Below are 16045 nucleotides of genomic sequence, written 5' to 3'. Positions count from 1 at the left end.
GGCGGATCATCTGAGGTCGGGAGTTCGAGACCAGCCTGACCCACATGGAAAAACCCTGTCTCTACTAAAAATACAAAAAAAAAAAAAAAAAAAAAAAAAAAAAAAAATTAGCTGGGCATGGTGGCAAACTCCTGTGGTCCCAGCTACTTGGGAGGCTGAGGCAGAATTGTTTGAACCTGGGAGGCAGAGGTTGTGATAAGCTGAGATTGCACCATTGCACTCCAGCCTGGGCTAGAGGGTGAAACTCCATCTCAAAAAAATAAGTAAAAAGAGCTTAGTGAGGAAGCCATGTCAAAAGCTGACACAGGCCAAAAGCTAGGCCTCTTGCACCAAATGCTTAGCAAGCTGTAAATGTAAAGGAAAAGTTCTTGAAATTAAGAGTGCTACTCCAGTGAACACATAAATAAGAAAGTGAGTCTTACTACTGATATGGAGAAAGTTTGAGTTTTCTGGATAAAAGATCAAACCAGCCACAATATTCCCTTAACCCAAGGCCTTATCCAGAGCAAAGCCCTAACTGTACTCAATTTTATAAAGGTTGAGAGAGGTAAGGAAGCTACAGCAGAAAAGTGTGAAGCTCACAGACATTGGTTAACGAAGTGTGAGGAAAGAAGCTGTCTTCAAAAAAGTGTCAGGTGAAGAAGCGAGTGCTTGTGTAGAAGCTACAGCAAATCACCCAGATCTGCCTAAGATCACCGATGAAGGTGGCTATACTACACAGATTTTCAATGCAAATGAAACAGCCTTTTTTTTGGAAGAAGATGCCATCTAGGACTTTCAGAGCTAGAGAGAAGTCAATGCCTGGCTTCAAAGTTTTAAAGGATGGGCGACTTGTTAGGGGCTAATAATGCAGCTGGGGACTTCATGTTGGAGGAAGGAACAGCAGATGTGTGGAAATAACAGAATTCGATGTGAAGCCTGGCTGGGTAAGGTGGCTCACGCCTGTAATCCTAGCATTGGGAGGCCAAGGTTGGCAGATCACTTGAGGTCAGGAGTTCGAGACCAATCTGGCCAACATGGTGAACCCCTCTCTACCAAAAAATACAAAAATTAGCCAGGTGTGGTACGCATCTATAGTCCCAGCTACTCAGGAGGCTGTGGTGGGAGAATTGCTTGAACCCCAGAGGCGGAGGTTGCAGTGAGCCAAGATCGCACCACTGTACTCCAGCCTGAGTGACAGTGAGATCCTGTCTCAAAAAAAAAAAAAAAAAAAAAAAAAAAGCCTGATGTGACAACTGCTGCAATCCAATCTCAAGATCTTGAATGGATGAGAAGTTGCTTCTCATGGATGAGCAAAGGAAATTATTTCTTGAGATGAGATGAAATTATTCCTGGTGAAGATGCTGTGAGTACTGTTGAGATAAATAATTTAGAATATGACATAAACTTAGGTGATAAAGCAGCAGCAGGGTTGAAGAGGATTAACTCCAATTTTGAAAGTAGTTCTACAGGTAAAATACTATCAAACAGCATTGCATTCTAGAGAAATCTTTTTGTGAAATGAAGAGTCAATCAATACAGCAAACTTAACTGTTGTCTTAAAAATTGCCACAACCACCCCAAACTTCAGCAACCACCCTGCTACCCTGATCAGTCAGCAGCCATCAGCATCGAGGCAAGACCTACCAGCAGAAAGATGACAACTCGCTGAAGGCTCAGAGAATCTTTAGCATTTTTTAGTAATGAAGTATTTTTAAATTAAGGTATAGACATTGGGTAGACATGATGCTATTGCATACTTACTAGACAACAGTATAAACATAACTTTTATGTTTCCTGGAAAATGTGTAGCTCACTCTATTGTGATACTCACTTTAATGCAGTGGTCTGGAACCAAACCTGCAGTATCTCTGAGGTATGCCAGTACTTTAAATCATCGTGATTATTTATAATACCTAATGCAATATAAATGCTATGTAAATCAATGTTATACTGTTATTTAAAATTTTTTATTATTATTTTTAAAAATTTTTTCTTTTCCCAAATATTTTCTGTTCGGGGTTGAACCTATGAATGCAGAACCCACAGAAGGCCAACTGTATACCTCTCCATTGAATTTGATATAGTCTGCTTCCTCAGCATACAGGCCTCCATATATTAGATTTATACCTAAGTATTCCTTTAATTTTTTTTTGGTGCTATTCATAAATGGTATTTTTAAGTTTTAAATTCCAACTGTTTATTGCTGGCATATAGGAATATAATTTTCCTTGTGTATATTGACCTTGTTTCTTGCAACCTTTCTATGACTGACTTACAGTATTAGGAGTTTTTGTGCATCCACTGGTACGTTCTGTAAGGTAGTATTATATGTGAGTACAGCCAGTTTTCTTTCTTTGTTCCCAGTGTGTATGCTTTTTCTTTGTTTTTTGTCTTACTGAATTAGCTAGGAATCCAGTTACTGTCCCAACATTAACTGTGATATTAGCTATGGGCTTTTTAATAGATGACTTTTATTATTTTGCTTATATATTTTAAGTTCACCCTTCTTCCTTATAAACCTTCCATAAACCCTCATCATTTCTCACTTGGGTTGTTGTAATAGCTCTTTCCTGTATTAAAATGCTAACTCCCATTGATTTCACTTCTGTGTATATTATAAATTTTATCTGCCTACTTCCCACCCTCAAAACAAAACAAAACAAAACAAAACAAAAAACTGCATGTGTTTATAACCGGTTTTAATTTGTAAAACAGAGATTCCTTACTAAATTATAAATACCATTTTATTTCAATTTTTTTACAGATCTTCTGATTCTTGATCATCTTAATTATCAAGAGTCGTATACAGGGAATAAGTGTTGATGTTCACTATGATTTAAGCTACTACTGTCCCATAGTCAGTAGAGGTTTTTTTTTTAATGTCCAGAAAGAATACTTTCAATCTTTATGAACAGCCTAGGATTTTGCAGTTGTTTTTGAAGGTTGGAATTCCCCCGCTTCAAATTTTTCTTTGAATTTTAAGTAGTCTCTTCTTTTATCGAAATATTTTATCTGTTGAAAAAAAAAAGGATTGGAAATAAGGGCAAGTTATGCAGCTTAGATAAGCAAAAGCACAGACTGCAGTGTAACACATTATTCAACATAAATGTTAGTGACTTAAAGATAGAACCATTTCGAATTGAGGCATTTGAGGAGTAAGTCCCTGAGGAGAGTGTATCCCAGTGAATCCTAATCCTTTTTGAGTCATAGACCATGTTGAGAATTTGAATAACTCAGGAACCTTTTCACGAAATGGACCCATGTACACACAGGTGAGGCTTGCTGGCAAGTTCAGAGTCCACAGAGCTCTCGGGTAGATCAGAAGGTTTCAGATGTGAACATATTGGATCATTTTTCTTTCTTTCTTTTTTTTTTTTTTTTTTTGAGACAGAGTCTCGCTCTGTCACCCAGATTGGAGTGCAGTGGCTCAATCTCATTCACTGCAACCCTCATCTCCCAGGTTCAAGCTAGTCTCCGGCCTCACCCTCCCAAGTAGCTGGAATTATAGGCTCCTGCCAACACAACCAGCTAATTTTTTTATATTTTTAGTAGAGATGGGGTTTCACCACGTTGGCCAAGCTGATCTTGAATACCTGACCTCAAGTGATCCACCCACCTCAGCCTCCCAAAGTGCTGGGATTACAGGTGTAAGCTACCACGCCCAGCCGGGACCATTTTTCTTATCAACTCTAAATGTGTATCCTAGTCTTCATCGTCAGACTAGAAAACACTAGTTCTTTTATTAAAAGCCTTTCTTAGGACTTAATTATTAAAATATTTCAGTGGTGCTTGTAGGTAAAAATTAGCTTGGACTGCGAATGTAAAAATCTGCCCTGCCCTGTATCAATGAAGCTGGGATACACATAAAGCCAGCTGAAAGCAATCATGTCCCCCAAGGGCATACAACAGCCATGGAGTATGCTAACAGACCCTTTATTTGCGTGACTATTGCTTTCTTATTCACTAAGAAATCTTGTTCTTTAAAATCATCAACTACCGGAAATTTGCTGTTTGAAGTCTTATCTTTAAGAAGGAAACATCCCACTTTTGTCTAGAGGATCTAAGGCACCCTGACACAGAAGCAGCCTTGATCTCCAGCCCAGCTTCAGGATGTCAAATAACATTTCTCAACATGAACATGACACTCAATCTTTTAACTTCAAAGAAATGCAAAACCCTGGGTCCACTTTTCAATCCAGAGCTGATGATGACACCTATGGCTGTCAAAAAACCCTTCAAAAAAAATCAATAAAGGAGCTGGTTTCTTGCCAGATTAATAAAAAAGAAAAGAGAATAATCAAATAGATGCAATAAAAAATGATAAAGGGGATTATCACCACAGATTCCACAGAAATACAAACCACCATCAGATATTACTACAAACAGCTCTATGCACAGAAACCAGTTAACCTGGAAGAAATTGATAAATTCCTGGACACTTGCACCCTCCCAAGCCCAAACCAGGAAGAAGTCAAAACCCTGAATAGACCAATAACAAGAGCTGAAGTTGAGGCGGCAATTAATAGCCTACCAACCAAAAAAAGCCCAGGTCCAGATGGGTTGGTTCACAGCTGAATTCTACCAGACATACAAAGAGGAGCTGGTACCACTCCTTCTGAAACTATTCCAAACAATCCCAAAACAGGGAATCTTTCCCAAATCGTTTTATGAGACCAACATCATCCTGATACCAAAACCCAGCAGAGACTCAACAAGAAAAGAAAACTTCAGGCCCAATATCCATAATGAACATAGATGCAAAAATCTTCAACAAAATAACTGGCAAACTGATTGCAACAGCACATCAAAAAGCTTATCCATCATGATCAAGTAGGCTTCATCCCAGGGATGCAAGGCTGATTCAACATATACAAGTCTATAAAAGTAATTCACCACATAAACAGAACCAAAGACAAAAACCACATGATTATCTCAATAGATGCAGAGAAGGCCTTTGACAAAATTCAACAGCCTTTATGCTAAAAACTCTCAATAAACTAGGTATTGACAGAACGAATCTCAAAATAATAAAAGCTATTTACGACAAACACACAGCTAATATCATACTGAATGGGCAAAAACTGGAAGCATTCCCTTTGAAATCTGGCACTAGGCAACGATGCCCTCTCTCACCACTCCTATTCAATATAGTATTGGAAGTTCTAGCTAGAGCAATCGGGCAAGAAAAAGAAAGGTATTCCATTAGGAAAGGAGGAAGTCAAATTTTCTCTATTTGCAGATGACATGATTGTATATTTGGAAGACCCTATCGTCTCAGCCCCAAATCTCCTGAAACTGATAAGCAACTTCAGCAAAGTCTCAGGATACAAAATCAATGTGCAAAAATCACAAGCATTCCTATACACCAATGACAGACTTAAAGAGAGCCAAATCAAGAACAAACTGCCATTCACAATTGCTATAAAGAGAATAAAATACCTAGGAATACAACTAACAAGGAGTGTAAAGGACCTCTTCAAGGAGAACTACAAACCACTGCTCAGCGAAATAAGAGAGGACACAAACAGATGGAGAAGCATTCCATGCTCCTGGTCAGGAAGAATCAATATCATGAAAATGGCCATACTGCCCAAGGTAATTTATAGATTCAACGCTATCCTCATCAAGCTACCAATGGCCTTCTTCACAGAACTGGAAAAAACCACTTTAAACTTCATACGGAACCAAAAGAGAGCCCACATAGCCAAGTCAATTCTAAGCAAAAAGAACAAAGCTGGAGGCATCACAATACCTGACTTCGAACTACACTGCAAGGCTACAGTAATCAAAATGGCATGGTACTAGTACCAAAACAGAGATATAGACCAATGGAACAGAACAGAGGCCTCGGAGGCAATGCCACACACCTACAACCATCTGATCTTTGACAAACCTCACAAAAACAAGCAATGGGGAAAGGATTCCCTGTTTAATAAATGGTGTTGGGAAAACTTGCTAGCCATGTGCAGAAAGCAGAAACTGGACCCCTTCCTGACATCTTAAACTAAAATGAACTCCAGATGGATTAAAGACTTAAACATAAGACCTAACACCATAAAAACCCTAGAAGAAAATCCAGGCAAAACCATTCAGGACATAGGCATAGGCAAGGACTTCATAACTAAAACACCAAAAGCATTGGCAACAAAAGCCAAAATAGACAAATGGGACCTAATTAAACTCCAGAGCTTCTGCACAGCAAAAGAAACAATCATTAGAGTGAATTGGCAACCAACAGAATGGGAAAAAATTTTTGCAATCTACCCATCTGACAAAGGGCTGATATCCAGAATCTACAAAGAACTAAAACAGATTTACAAGAAAAAAACAAGCCCATTCAAAAGTGGGCAAAGGATATGAACGACACTTTACAAAAGAAGACATATATGAGGCCAAGAAACATGAAAAAAATGCTCATCATCACTGGTCATTCGAGAAATGCAAATCAAAACTACATTGAGATATCATCTCACCCCAGTTAGAATGGCGATCATTAAAAAATCTGGAGACAACAGATGCTGGAGAGAATGTGGAAAAATAGGAACACTTTTACACTGTTGGGAGTGTAAATTAGTTCAACCATTGTTGAAGACAGTGTGGCGATTCCTCAAGGACCTAGAAATAGAAATTCCATTTAACCCAGCAATCCCATTACAGGGTATATTTCCTAAAGATTATAAATCGTTCTATTATAAGGACACGTGCACACGAATGTTCACTGCAGCACTGTTTACAATAGCAAAGACTTGGAACCAACCCAAATGCCCATCAATGATAGACTGGACAGGGAAAATGTGGCACATACACACCATGGAATACTATGCAGCCATAAAAAACGATGAGTTCGTGTCCTTTTTAGGGACATGGATGAACCTGGAAACCATCATTCTCAGCAAACTGACACAAGAACAGAAAATCAAACACCACATGTTTTCACTCATAGGCGAGTGTTGAACAATGAGAACACATGGATACAGGGAGGGGAGCATCACACACTGGGGTTTTTGGCGAGGGGACTAGGGGAGGGACAGTGGAGAGTGGGAAGTTGGGGCGGGATAACATGGTGAGAAATGCCAGATATAGGTGATGGGGAGGAAGGCAGCAAACCACATTGCTATGTATGTACCTATGCAACATCTTGCATGTTCTTCACATGTACCCCAGAACCTAAAATGCAATAATATATGTAATATATATATTTTAAAAAATTAAAAAAACATACTTCATTTAAATTTTACCTAAACTCCATTATTTCCCCTAAACTTCTAATAACTCTCTTTTCCTGTGTTGGTGAGATACACACAGTTTCTCTTGTGTGTGGTCTTCCTGGTTACAAGCATTCATAAATCAGTCTGCAGATTCATCCCTGGTGGTCTCAGGCTGATTGGGCCAGGACAGATGTTTTATTAAAGGATACCAAAGAAAGAAGTGGACAATGTCTTTAACATTTTTGTGACAAATTAATAAATGTTTGCATCTTCTGTCACATCACCAACTGCCTAAGAGACAACTCCATTTAGAGGTCCTACTGACATTTCAGTTCCAACTTGTTTGGAACTTAGCTTCTCTCCAAACATGTTTCTTCTTTAATACCTGTTTCAATGATCACATCACATTCACCTAGACACTTAGCTCTCTCTTCCCCTCTTCACTGCCATTGCACAAACCCTCATCATCCCTCACCTGGGTGGTTGTAATAGCTCGTTGACTGGCTTCTCTATTTCCAGGCTCAAACATCCTTAATCCACCTGTCCCATGCTGCCAGAGTAGAATCTTTCTAAATCCCAAATTTAATAAGGTCACTTGTTTGTTTAAAGATTTTTCAAGGTATCCGTATTGCCTGTAAGGTCTGTAAGACAAACAAGGCCACTGATGGCTCCATCCCTGCCCATCTGTCCATCTTCTCTGAATTTACCAGCAGTCCCGGAACTGTCTGCCTACAGAGCTACCCCATGCTTATTTCCTGTGCGTCTTGATTCCATGCCTTTGCACATTACCACATTCTGCCTGGAAAGCTCTCCTCCCTAGCCTCATCTCCTCTTTCAACCAACAGTCTAAGACCCTCAACACATGGTCCTTTCTCTAAAAGGCTAATGAATCAATAAGGATTTATTGAGAAGTACTGTATACACAGAAGCGAGTGTCCTCTAAACCACTAAATAAGACCCAGGACAGTAGTGTGAATGCCAAAATACTGGGATTTCTGAGACATTTCAAAGTTTTATAGAAAAAAGACAATATGTGAATTTGATATTAAGACCACATAGCTTGATATTTGGTTGTTCTGTTTGTGGAACTTAGTTAGACAATGCTAGAACAATAGGCCTGATTCTTGCTCCTAAGTTAGGGACAACAGGAGACTTTCAGTAGGACCATTATACAAGTCATACTGATAAGTGCTACAAAACAGGTATGTGGCCGGGCGCGATGGCTCAAGCCTGTAATCCCAGCACTTTGGGAGGCTGAGGCGGGCGGATCACAAGGTCAAGAGATCGAGACCATCCTGGTCAACATGGTGAAACCCCGTCTCTACTAAAAATACAAAAAATTAGCTGGGCATGGTGGCGCATGCCTGTAATCCCAGCTACTCAGGAGGCTGAGGCAGGAGAATTGCCTGAACCCAGGGGGCGGAGGTTGCGGTGAGCCGAGATGGCGCCATTGCACTCCAGCCTAGGTAACAAGAGCGAAACTCCGTGTCAAAAAAAAAAAAAACAAAACAGGTATATGAGTGCTAGAGAGAACTAATTTGGTGACAGCTAGCGTATCAGTTGTATAGCATATTTATTTTGTAATAAGCATGTATTGGCGTTTTGGGATAAAATTATTCATTTTAAATCCCAATGTGGTGGTTCTATTTTTATCTTTATTTTGTGGCTGTGACTTCAGCTAAGTAAAAGATCTAAATTTTAGAATCACAGACGTTCAAATCCTCTCTCTACTGATTTACTGGTTGGCTGGTCTAAGACAAATAGTTTTACCTTTCTGAGTCTTAGTTCCTATTGCATAAAACAGATACAGCAGTACCTCACAAGACTGAATGAAAATTACAGGTAACAAAAACAAAGCATCTCATTCCGAATGCACTCAAAGGATATTTCCATTTCCTTGCCCTCCCGTGGGCTTCCCACCCTTATGCACACATATCTCTGGAAAAAAACTTTCAGCTTTTATTCTATGGCAGTTGGGTAAGACTTCAAGGTAATACTTGAAAAGAGAGCACAGGTGAACAGGGAGCAAAGAAATGATAGCGAAGGGCAGGCTGAGAAATAACTCAGTTACGGACTGAGAAAGAACAGTGGTACAGAGGAAAATGGGTGTCAATGGGAAAAGGGCTATCACTGTCAAATGCTGCAGAAGTCAATGGGAAGAATTTACTACCTGCTTTCCTTCTTTGTTACAGTCACCTATAACTTTATAGGTCACCATCTGATATCTGATATGGTTGGGCTTTGTGTCCTCAGCCAAATCTCATCTTGAATTGTAATCCCCGTAATCGCCACATGTCAAAGGAGAGACTAGGTGAAGGTAACTGAATCACTGGGGCAGTTTCTCCCATGCTGTTCTCGTCAAAGTGAGTAAGTTCTCACAAGATCTGATGGTTTTATAAGAAGCTCTTCCCACCTTCGTTTGGCACTTCTCTTTCCTATCGCCTTGTGAAGAAGGTGCCTTGCTTCCTCTTCACTTTCTGCCATGATTCCGATTTCCTGAGGCCTCCCCAGCCATGCTGAACTGTGAGTCAAACCTCTTTCCTTTATAACTTCCCCAGTCTCGGGCAGTTCTTTATAGCAGTATGAAAACGGACTAATACACGATCATGTTCTCCAACATACTCAGGTCACAACTCGTGGGTAAATTCAGTGTCCACATACTAATCTTTTCAATACCCTGGCCTCTCAGTTCCTGGACCTCTTCAATGATCTCATCTTCCAACCTACCTTACTCCTAGGATCAAAGCTTATATCCTGTCGCCATAACAAACACAACCCTTCCATAATTGCACTTGTGAGAATCCCATTCTCCAACTCCCTGAACATTCCCTCTTGGACTTAATGGCAACAGCCCCCCAATCCCACCACCTTTTCACTGACTGTCATCCCTCTCATGGCCTCACTTCCCTCCTTACTCCTAAATCCAAAGCTCTCCAATGGCTTCCTGTATTATTAAGAGTAAAAGCACCATCCATGGCTGAGCACAGTGGCTCACACCTATAATCCCAGCACTTTGGGAGGCTGAGATGGGCAGATTGCTTGAGTCCAGGAGTGGAAGACCAGCCTGGGCAACATGGTGAAGATCACATCACTGCACTCCAACCTGGGTGACAGAGTAAGACCCTGTCTCAATAAATAAACAAATAACCTCCCTGGCCTCCCATCTCTTGACTCTTAACTTTTGCTATTTTCTTCTTACTGTCCCTTAAACACATTGGTGCAGGTTTTTGGGTGTATGTGTCTTTTAAAACAAAACAAGAGTCTCGCTCTGTCACCCAAGCTGCAGTGCGGTGGCATGATCTCAGCTTAATGTAACTTCCGCCTCCCGGGTTCAAGTGATTCTCCTGCCTCAGCCTTCCAAGTAGCTGGCATTACAGGCGCCCACCACCACACTCAGCTAGCTTTTCTATTTTTAGTAGAGACAGGGTTTTGCCATGTTGGCCAGGCTGGTCTCAAACTCCTGACCTCAGGTGATCCACCCACCTTGGCCTTCCAAAGTGCTGGGATTACAGGCGTGAGCCACCATTCCCGGCCCATTGGTGCAGATTTTTGGATGTTTCATTCTCTTTGCCTGGAATCCTCTTCACCAGGTATCTGCCTATCTGTTCCCTAACCTTTTTCATATCTTTGTGAATGTACTTTCTACATAAAACCTTTCTTGACTATCCTACTTAAACCTGCACCCTTGTTTGATTTTTTATTCTATCACTTATCACCATATAGCATCCTTCTCATTCTACTACTTGTCCCTCTCCCCATACTAGAATGTATGCTACATGAAGGCTGTCTACTTTTTTTTCTTTGCTCTGTTTTCCTATGGCACATAGGAGGTGCTCAATAAATATTTGTGGAATGATTAAATGAAGAGGATATGGACTAAAAAAATGACAGTGCATCTGAAGTAGGGCCATCATCTATAGTTGAAAGATTTTTTTTCTGTATCATCATTTCATTAAAGTGTGCAGGTTATGTGTTCTTGAATTTTTCTTTAATAAATACTTTTTATAAAACATGTGAAAGTATTACTTTTCTTGTCAGAAGGGGAACACTGAGTCTCCACTCTAGATCCATTAACTGTAATACTCCTTCCCTGGACAAGACAAGTGCTTGAACTGACTGTGAATGCATGAATTCCTCTCCTTCGCCCCCTGCCGCTGAGACTGGCTGAAGAGAATACTCAGCTCTGCAGTTCTGTGGGCGAGTTGAATTAGGTACAGAGACCCCATGTGGGGTGCTGTGGAGGCTTCATCCTGCCTGCAACTGGACAGGTGGGGTAATGGCCACTACTGGGCCTCTGTCCACATTCCCTCTGCAGAACCGTGTGCCCACTCCCCACTGTGCTAACACTGGATGGCTGCCCACTTCTCCAGAGGCCTGCCCCTCAGCCAATGCCAATGACTGGAGGCACAAAAGCCATGAATTATGGTGCAGTTCATACTCCAGAACTTCTAGAAGGATCAGACTGAAGCTGGACAGTAGCTAAGCTCACGGCCCTGACTTATCTAGTCTCCCTCCCAAGAATACTCCAATAATTCAGTCAAGGCTGACACCCAGGTCCCTGGTCCTAAGTTGATGCTGATGTCCTTCACTGAGGCTGGAAGCATGGGAGGAGAGGTCTACTGGGTGCAGGATGGGGAAGAGCTCGCTCTTGTATATGCAGAGGTCAAGCTTGATCCTCGTGAATCTCCACCTAGGAAGCTAACAGGTGGCTGGAAAGGTGGTTCTGGAGCTGGAGAAAGGGCCAGGTTAGAGATGCACCTTTGGGCATTGCATGGGCTGAAGGCTCATGCTTCTTCCAAATTCGAATGTTGAAACCTTAACCCCAATGTGAAGGTATTTGAAGCTGGGGCCTTTAGGAGGTGATCAGGTTCAGATGAGGTCATGAATGTGGGCCCTGCTAATCTGATGGGCTTAATGTCCTTACAAGAGGAAGAGACTAGACCTCTCTCTCCCTGCTGGGTGATAAGACAGCAAGAAGGTGGCTGTCTACAAGCCAAGAGGAGGGCTCTCATCAGAAACTGACCATGCTGGCATCCTGATCTTGGACCTCCAGCCTCCAGAACTGTGAGAAATATATTTCTGTAAGGTATTTTCCTATGACAGCCTGAGCTAAGATAGGCATCAACACATAAGTTGGGGCTTAAAGCCACGGCTGTCAATAGGATTGCCTTGGGTGGGTGAGTAGCACAGAAGGAGCTCTAAGGAACACGGGCACTTAACAGACACACAGGAAGGCATTCCAAAGAGCAGCGGCTGCTAGACATGAAAGAAGGAACTGGGTGAGAGAACTGGAAAGGGACCCAAGAAGACAGAGCTTTTGTATTTAAGTAGACTTGAATTATGACTAAGTTTCTAGAAGATGAGATTTGTGCAAGCTATTTTCATGGATGCTTTTCTTGCATGGTAGGCACAGGAAGAAGTATGTAAGGTCTGGAATCAGACTACTGAGTTCAAATCCAGGCTCTGTGACTACAAGAGAGTTCATGTCAATCTGCCCTTATCTGTAAAACCGCTAAGAGAGTTCCATGACGGATAAATAAGACAGATGACACATTTCAAGTGTGTAGAGTGTAGAGGATGTACTCAATTAATGTTAGCGGTAACCAGGACACAGTGACCTGGAGAGAGGTTAAGCCCTCAGGGCACAGCGCCCAGGCTGCTCAAGTGAGAGAGATGTGCGGTACAGAACCAGTGGCTGGCTGTAAAAACCCTTTCTGACACACAGACTGGAAGCTGCCCTGGGAGTGGGAGCCATTAGGCTGGAGAAAAAGCAGTGAGTTTCATGAGGAGAGAGAGGATAAAAGTGGGAATGAAGAGGAACTCCTTAAACCTGGAGTTCCTCTCAATGCATCTGTCTAATGGGAAAACTACAGATGGATAGCATTTTCTGCTTGAATCATTATCTAATTCAATCATAAAGTCCCACATTTACCAGTTTTCAGTTTACATGTCAAGTTATGCATTTTGTCTTTATAACAATCCCAGGAGATAGGTTGCATCATGCTGGTTTTACAGATGAAGAGTTCATCTAAAGCAATTTCTGGCCAGATGTGGTGGCTCATGCCTGTTAATCCCAGTGCTTTAGGAGGTCAAGGTGGGAAGATCACTTGAGCCCAGGAGTTTGAGACCAGCTTGGGCAACATAGTAAGACCCTGTCTTTACAAAAAATTAAAAAAAAAATTAGCCAGGCATGGTGGCAGACACCTATAATGCCAGCTACTCAGGAGGCTTAAGCGGGAGGATCGCTTGAGGCCAGGAGGTCAAGGCTGTAGTGAGCTATGAATCACACCACTACACTCTGGCCAGGGTGACAGATTGAGACCCTGTCTCTAAAAAATAAAGAAAAATAAATTTTATGTTCACTGCATTCATCCCCAGCTCAGCCCACCAATATAACTCCTCCCCCTGCATCACACCTTTCTTGTGGTCTCCTTCAAAGCCTCTCAAAAGTTTGAGGAGCAAGAGGGTAAAAACCCTAAAACCACTTCATCTCTAAAATTATCTGTTCTCCTACTATATGATATGTTTTGGAGCAGCATAAGATAGTGAAAAAGCAAAGACAAATCCAAGTTCAAATCCCACATCAGCCAGCTGGGCCAGCCTTCAAATTACAATTCTGCCACTCACTGAATAGTAACAAGCAAGTTACTTCAATGCTCTGAGCTTCAGCTGCTTCCTGTGGAGATAGAGAATAACAACACCTATCTTAACGGGCATTGGTGAAGACGAACTGTCAAGCGCTTAGCACACAGGGCCATTCACTAACCTCAGTAATAGAACAGTCCCCTTCCAATCCCCACTTACACTAAGGATGGGGAATACAGCGCTTGAATGCCTGTCAGGGGCACAGAATCCACAATATGAACCTTTTCTTTCTTCTACTTACCAAACTTCTTTATTTATATTTTGGGTATATGACTATATGATTTTGGTGAGCAACTGGGAACTACTTTATTTCTGATAGTAGCTCTAGGCCAATAAGTTTGCCAACTCCTCCCCAAGATTAAATACTACCCCTTCAGAAGATCCTGGAAAAGTCTAGCAGTGAAATGAGCTGAAATTTTTTGGTTATTGTTCATGTTTGTTGTGCTTTTCAATGCTCTTTAAAGTGTCCGCTGACATTCTCCAAAGGTCTACCTGATGTAAGTGCATCAAACAAGGCTGAATGACCCGACCAGGTTTTCTCTGCTCCTCAAAGAAACTGTTGATTGGCATGCCTCAGAGAGTGCTTCATGTCAGCCTACCACTCACACTATAAGCTCGATGCATCTTAACAGGGAAGAGAAACACATCAAAGTGTGACTTACCCACTGTTGGGGACAACTCGATTCGAAAGAGCTTCTTAACTTCTTGCATTGAGAAGCATCGTCTGTGTTCTCATCTAAACACTTCCAGTACTCATCCCGGGCTCCCCAGCAGACCTGCCTTTCCTTCATAGATGGGGCTGCCATTCCTAATGGGATGAAGCTGTTGGCCAAAAGAACATTTGAGATTAACGATGAACTTTGTAATCTGAAGAGAAGGCAAGGGAAGAGGAAAACTGTCAATCTCCTCTTCCTTTAAAAATTAAAAAAAGCATGCCTTGAGATTTTGATGATACAATTGAAAACAATCAGTTCTCAGTCACAGCAAAAGAGCACTAGCTCTAAAGGCGCATCTCACACGTGATTTGATCCCTGCTGGGGCCGCAGCGTGGGCTCAGAGAGCCCGGGTGGGAACTGTGGCTCCGTCCCAGTCGCTTAGGACAGCTCATTTATTCTCTCCGAGCTCATTTCCCACGGGTAAAGCGGGGACAGCAGTGCCTAGGTCACAGGGTTGCTCTTGGAACCTAAGCGCTGTAGAAACGGTTGTGTGGGGGGGCCACAGTCACCAAACAAGCGACTGCAGGGCCACCCCGTTTTGCACAAGAGGAACCCGCCGCTTGGGGACAGTAAGGGAACTCCCGGGCCCGTACTCCACGCGCGCCCCACCCGGACCCACCAGCGAGCCTACCTCTCTGCCCGCCCACGTCCGGCTTCCTTTCCACGTCGACGGGAGGAAAGGGTCACGCAGGCCACCAACCGGCGGAGGAGGGCGCGGTGCCGAGTCCCGGCACTGCAAGGTCGCCCCGCCGGCTCGCGCTCTAGCAGCGAAGACCTTCCCAACAGCAAAAAGCAATTCACGCGGCGAAATCGCAGGTTCCTTTTTTATCCTTCCGGGCCACCATGGACTTTTCAAAGAGGGGCGGGACTTCCTGTTTTGCCCTTTTACCTGTAAAACTGACTTCCGGCCTTCAAGGGCAAGGAGGGTATATGCATGTTTATGGTACGGCGTCGCCAGGAAGCCCCGCAGGACAAGGCGAGCCGAGAGTTCCGTGTGGAAGTTTGCACTGTGGGTGCGAGAGCTGGACGGAATGTTGCAGAGCCGCGATGCCTTCTCGTTTTGTTTTGTTTTTGATACAGGGTCTCGCTCTGCCGCTCAAGCTTGAGAGCAGTGGTGAGAACACGCCTTACTGCAGCCTCGAACTCCTGGGCCCAGACGATCCTCCCACCTCAGCCTCCCAAGTAGCTGGGGCTACAGGCTTATGCCACCATCGCTTCTTGGATTAAAATAAAAGGACGAAACGGGCCTCACAAAGAGGCAGTGACGTCTCAGAGCCCCATGGCAAATGAGTTGTCCAGGCTGAGAACCCAGTGAAGTACAGCCAGGGAAGTGCAAATTGGTCAGGGGAGTTGGGAAAATAAATATTTGTATTGTTTTAATCTCCTTTGTGGCTTTTTTTACCCCCCCGAAACAGCGAGATGTTTTAAAAGGGTTTTATCCCCTTTTAAAATGTTTTCAGACGTTATTTTTAAAATGTTTTGAGACGTTGTTAT

General features: G+C 42.5%; 1 protein-coding gene and 1 long non-coding RNA gene across 3 annotated transcripts; both read right to left on the bottom strand.

Moving 5' to 3' along the window:
* Positions 1-2708: 2708 nt before the first annotated feature.
* COA6 (cytochrome c oxidase assembly factor 6) lies at positions 2709-15267 on the bottom strand. 2 transcript variants are annotated; one of them, XM_010351536.3, is made up of 3 exons: positions 15183-15267; positions 14498-14657; positions 2709-2994 (listed from the first exon to the last, which is right to left on the bottom strand). In XM_010351536.3, exons 2-3 carry the CDS (start codon positions 14639-14641, stop codon positions 2899-2901), a joined length of 240 nt encoding a protein of 79 aa, XP_010349838.1. In that variant the 5' UTR covers positions 14642-14657; positions 15183-15267; the 3' UTR covers positions 2709-2898. The 2 variants fall into 2 exon arrangements, with proteins under 2 accessions (XP_010349838.1, XP_010349839.1); XM_010351537.2 differs by lacking the exon at positions 15183-15267 and adding an exon at positions 14772-14895.
* LOC141581094 (uncharacterized) lies at positions 3334-14491 on the bottom strand. The gene is made up of 2 exons (XR_012513610.1): positions 7109-14491; positions 3334-6597 (listed from the first exon to the last, which is right to left on the bottom strand). It is a non-coding gene; the product is annotated as an uncharacterized LOC141581094 (long non-coding RNA).
* Positions 15268-16045: the final 778 nt, after the last annotated feature.

This window comes from Saimiri boliviensis, chromosome 14 (assembly GCF_048565385.1).
Source record: "Saimiri boliviensis isolate mSaiBol1 chromosome 14, mSaiBol1.pri, whole genome shotgun sequence".
Lineage (NCBI taxonomy): Eukaryota > Metazoa > Chordata > Mammalia > Primates > Cebidae > Saimiri > Saimiri boliviensis.
The sequence above is the reverse complement of the archived record's forward strand: the minus strand, read 5'-3'. Positions and strand labels throughout refer to the sequence as shown.

Coding starts and splice junctions, on each gene's coding strand:
- COA6 (XM_010351536.3), bottom strand. CDS start 14,641: ATGGCAGCCCCATCTATGAAGGAAAGGCAGGTCTGCTGGGGAGCCCGG. Junction 2,995..14,497: donor CGAGTTGTCCCCAACAGTGG/GTAAGTCACACT, acceptor TTTTTTCAACAG/ATAAAATATTTCGATAAAAG.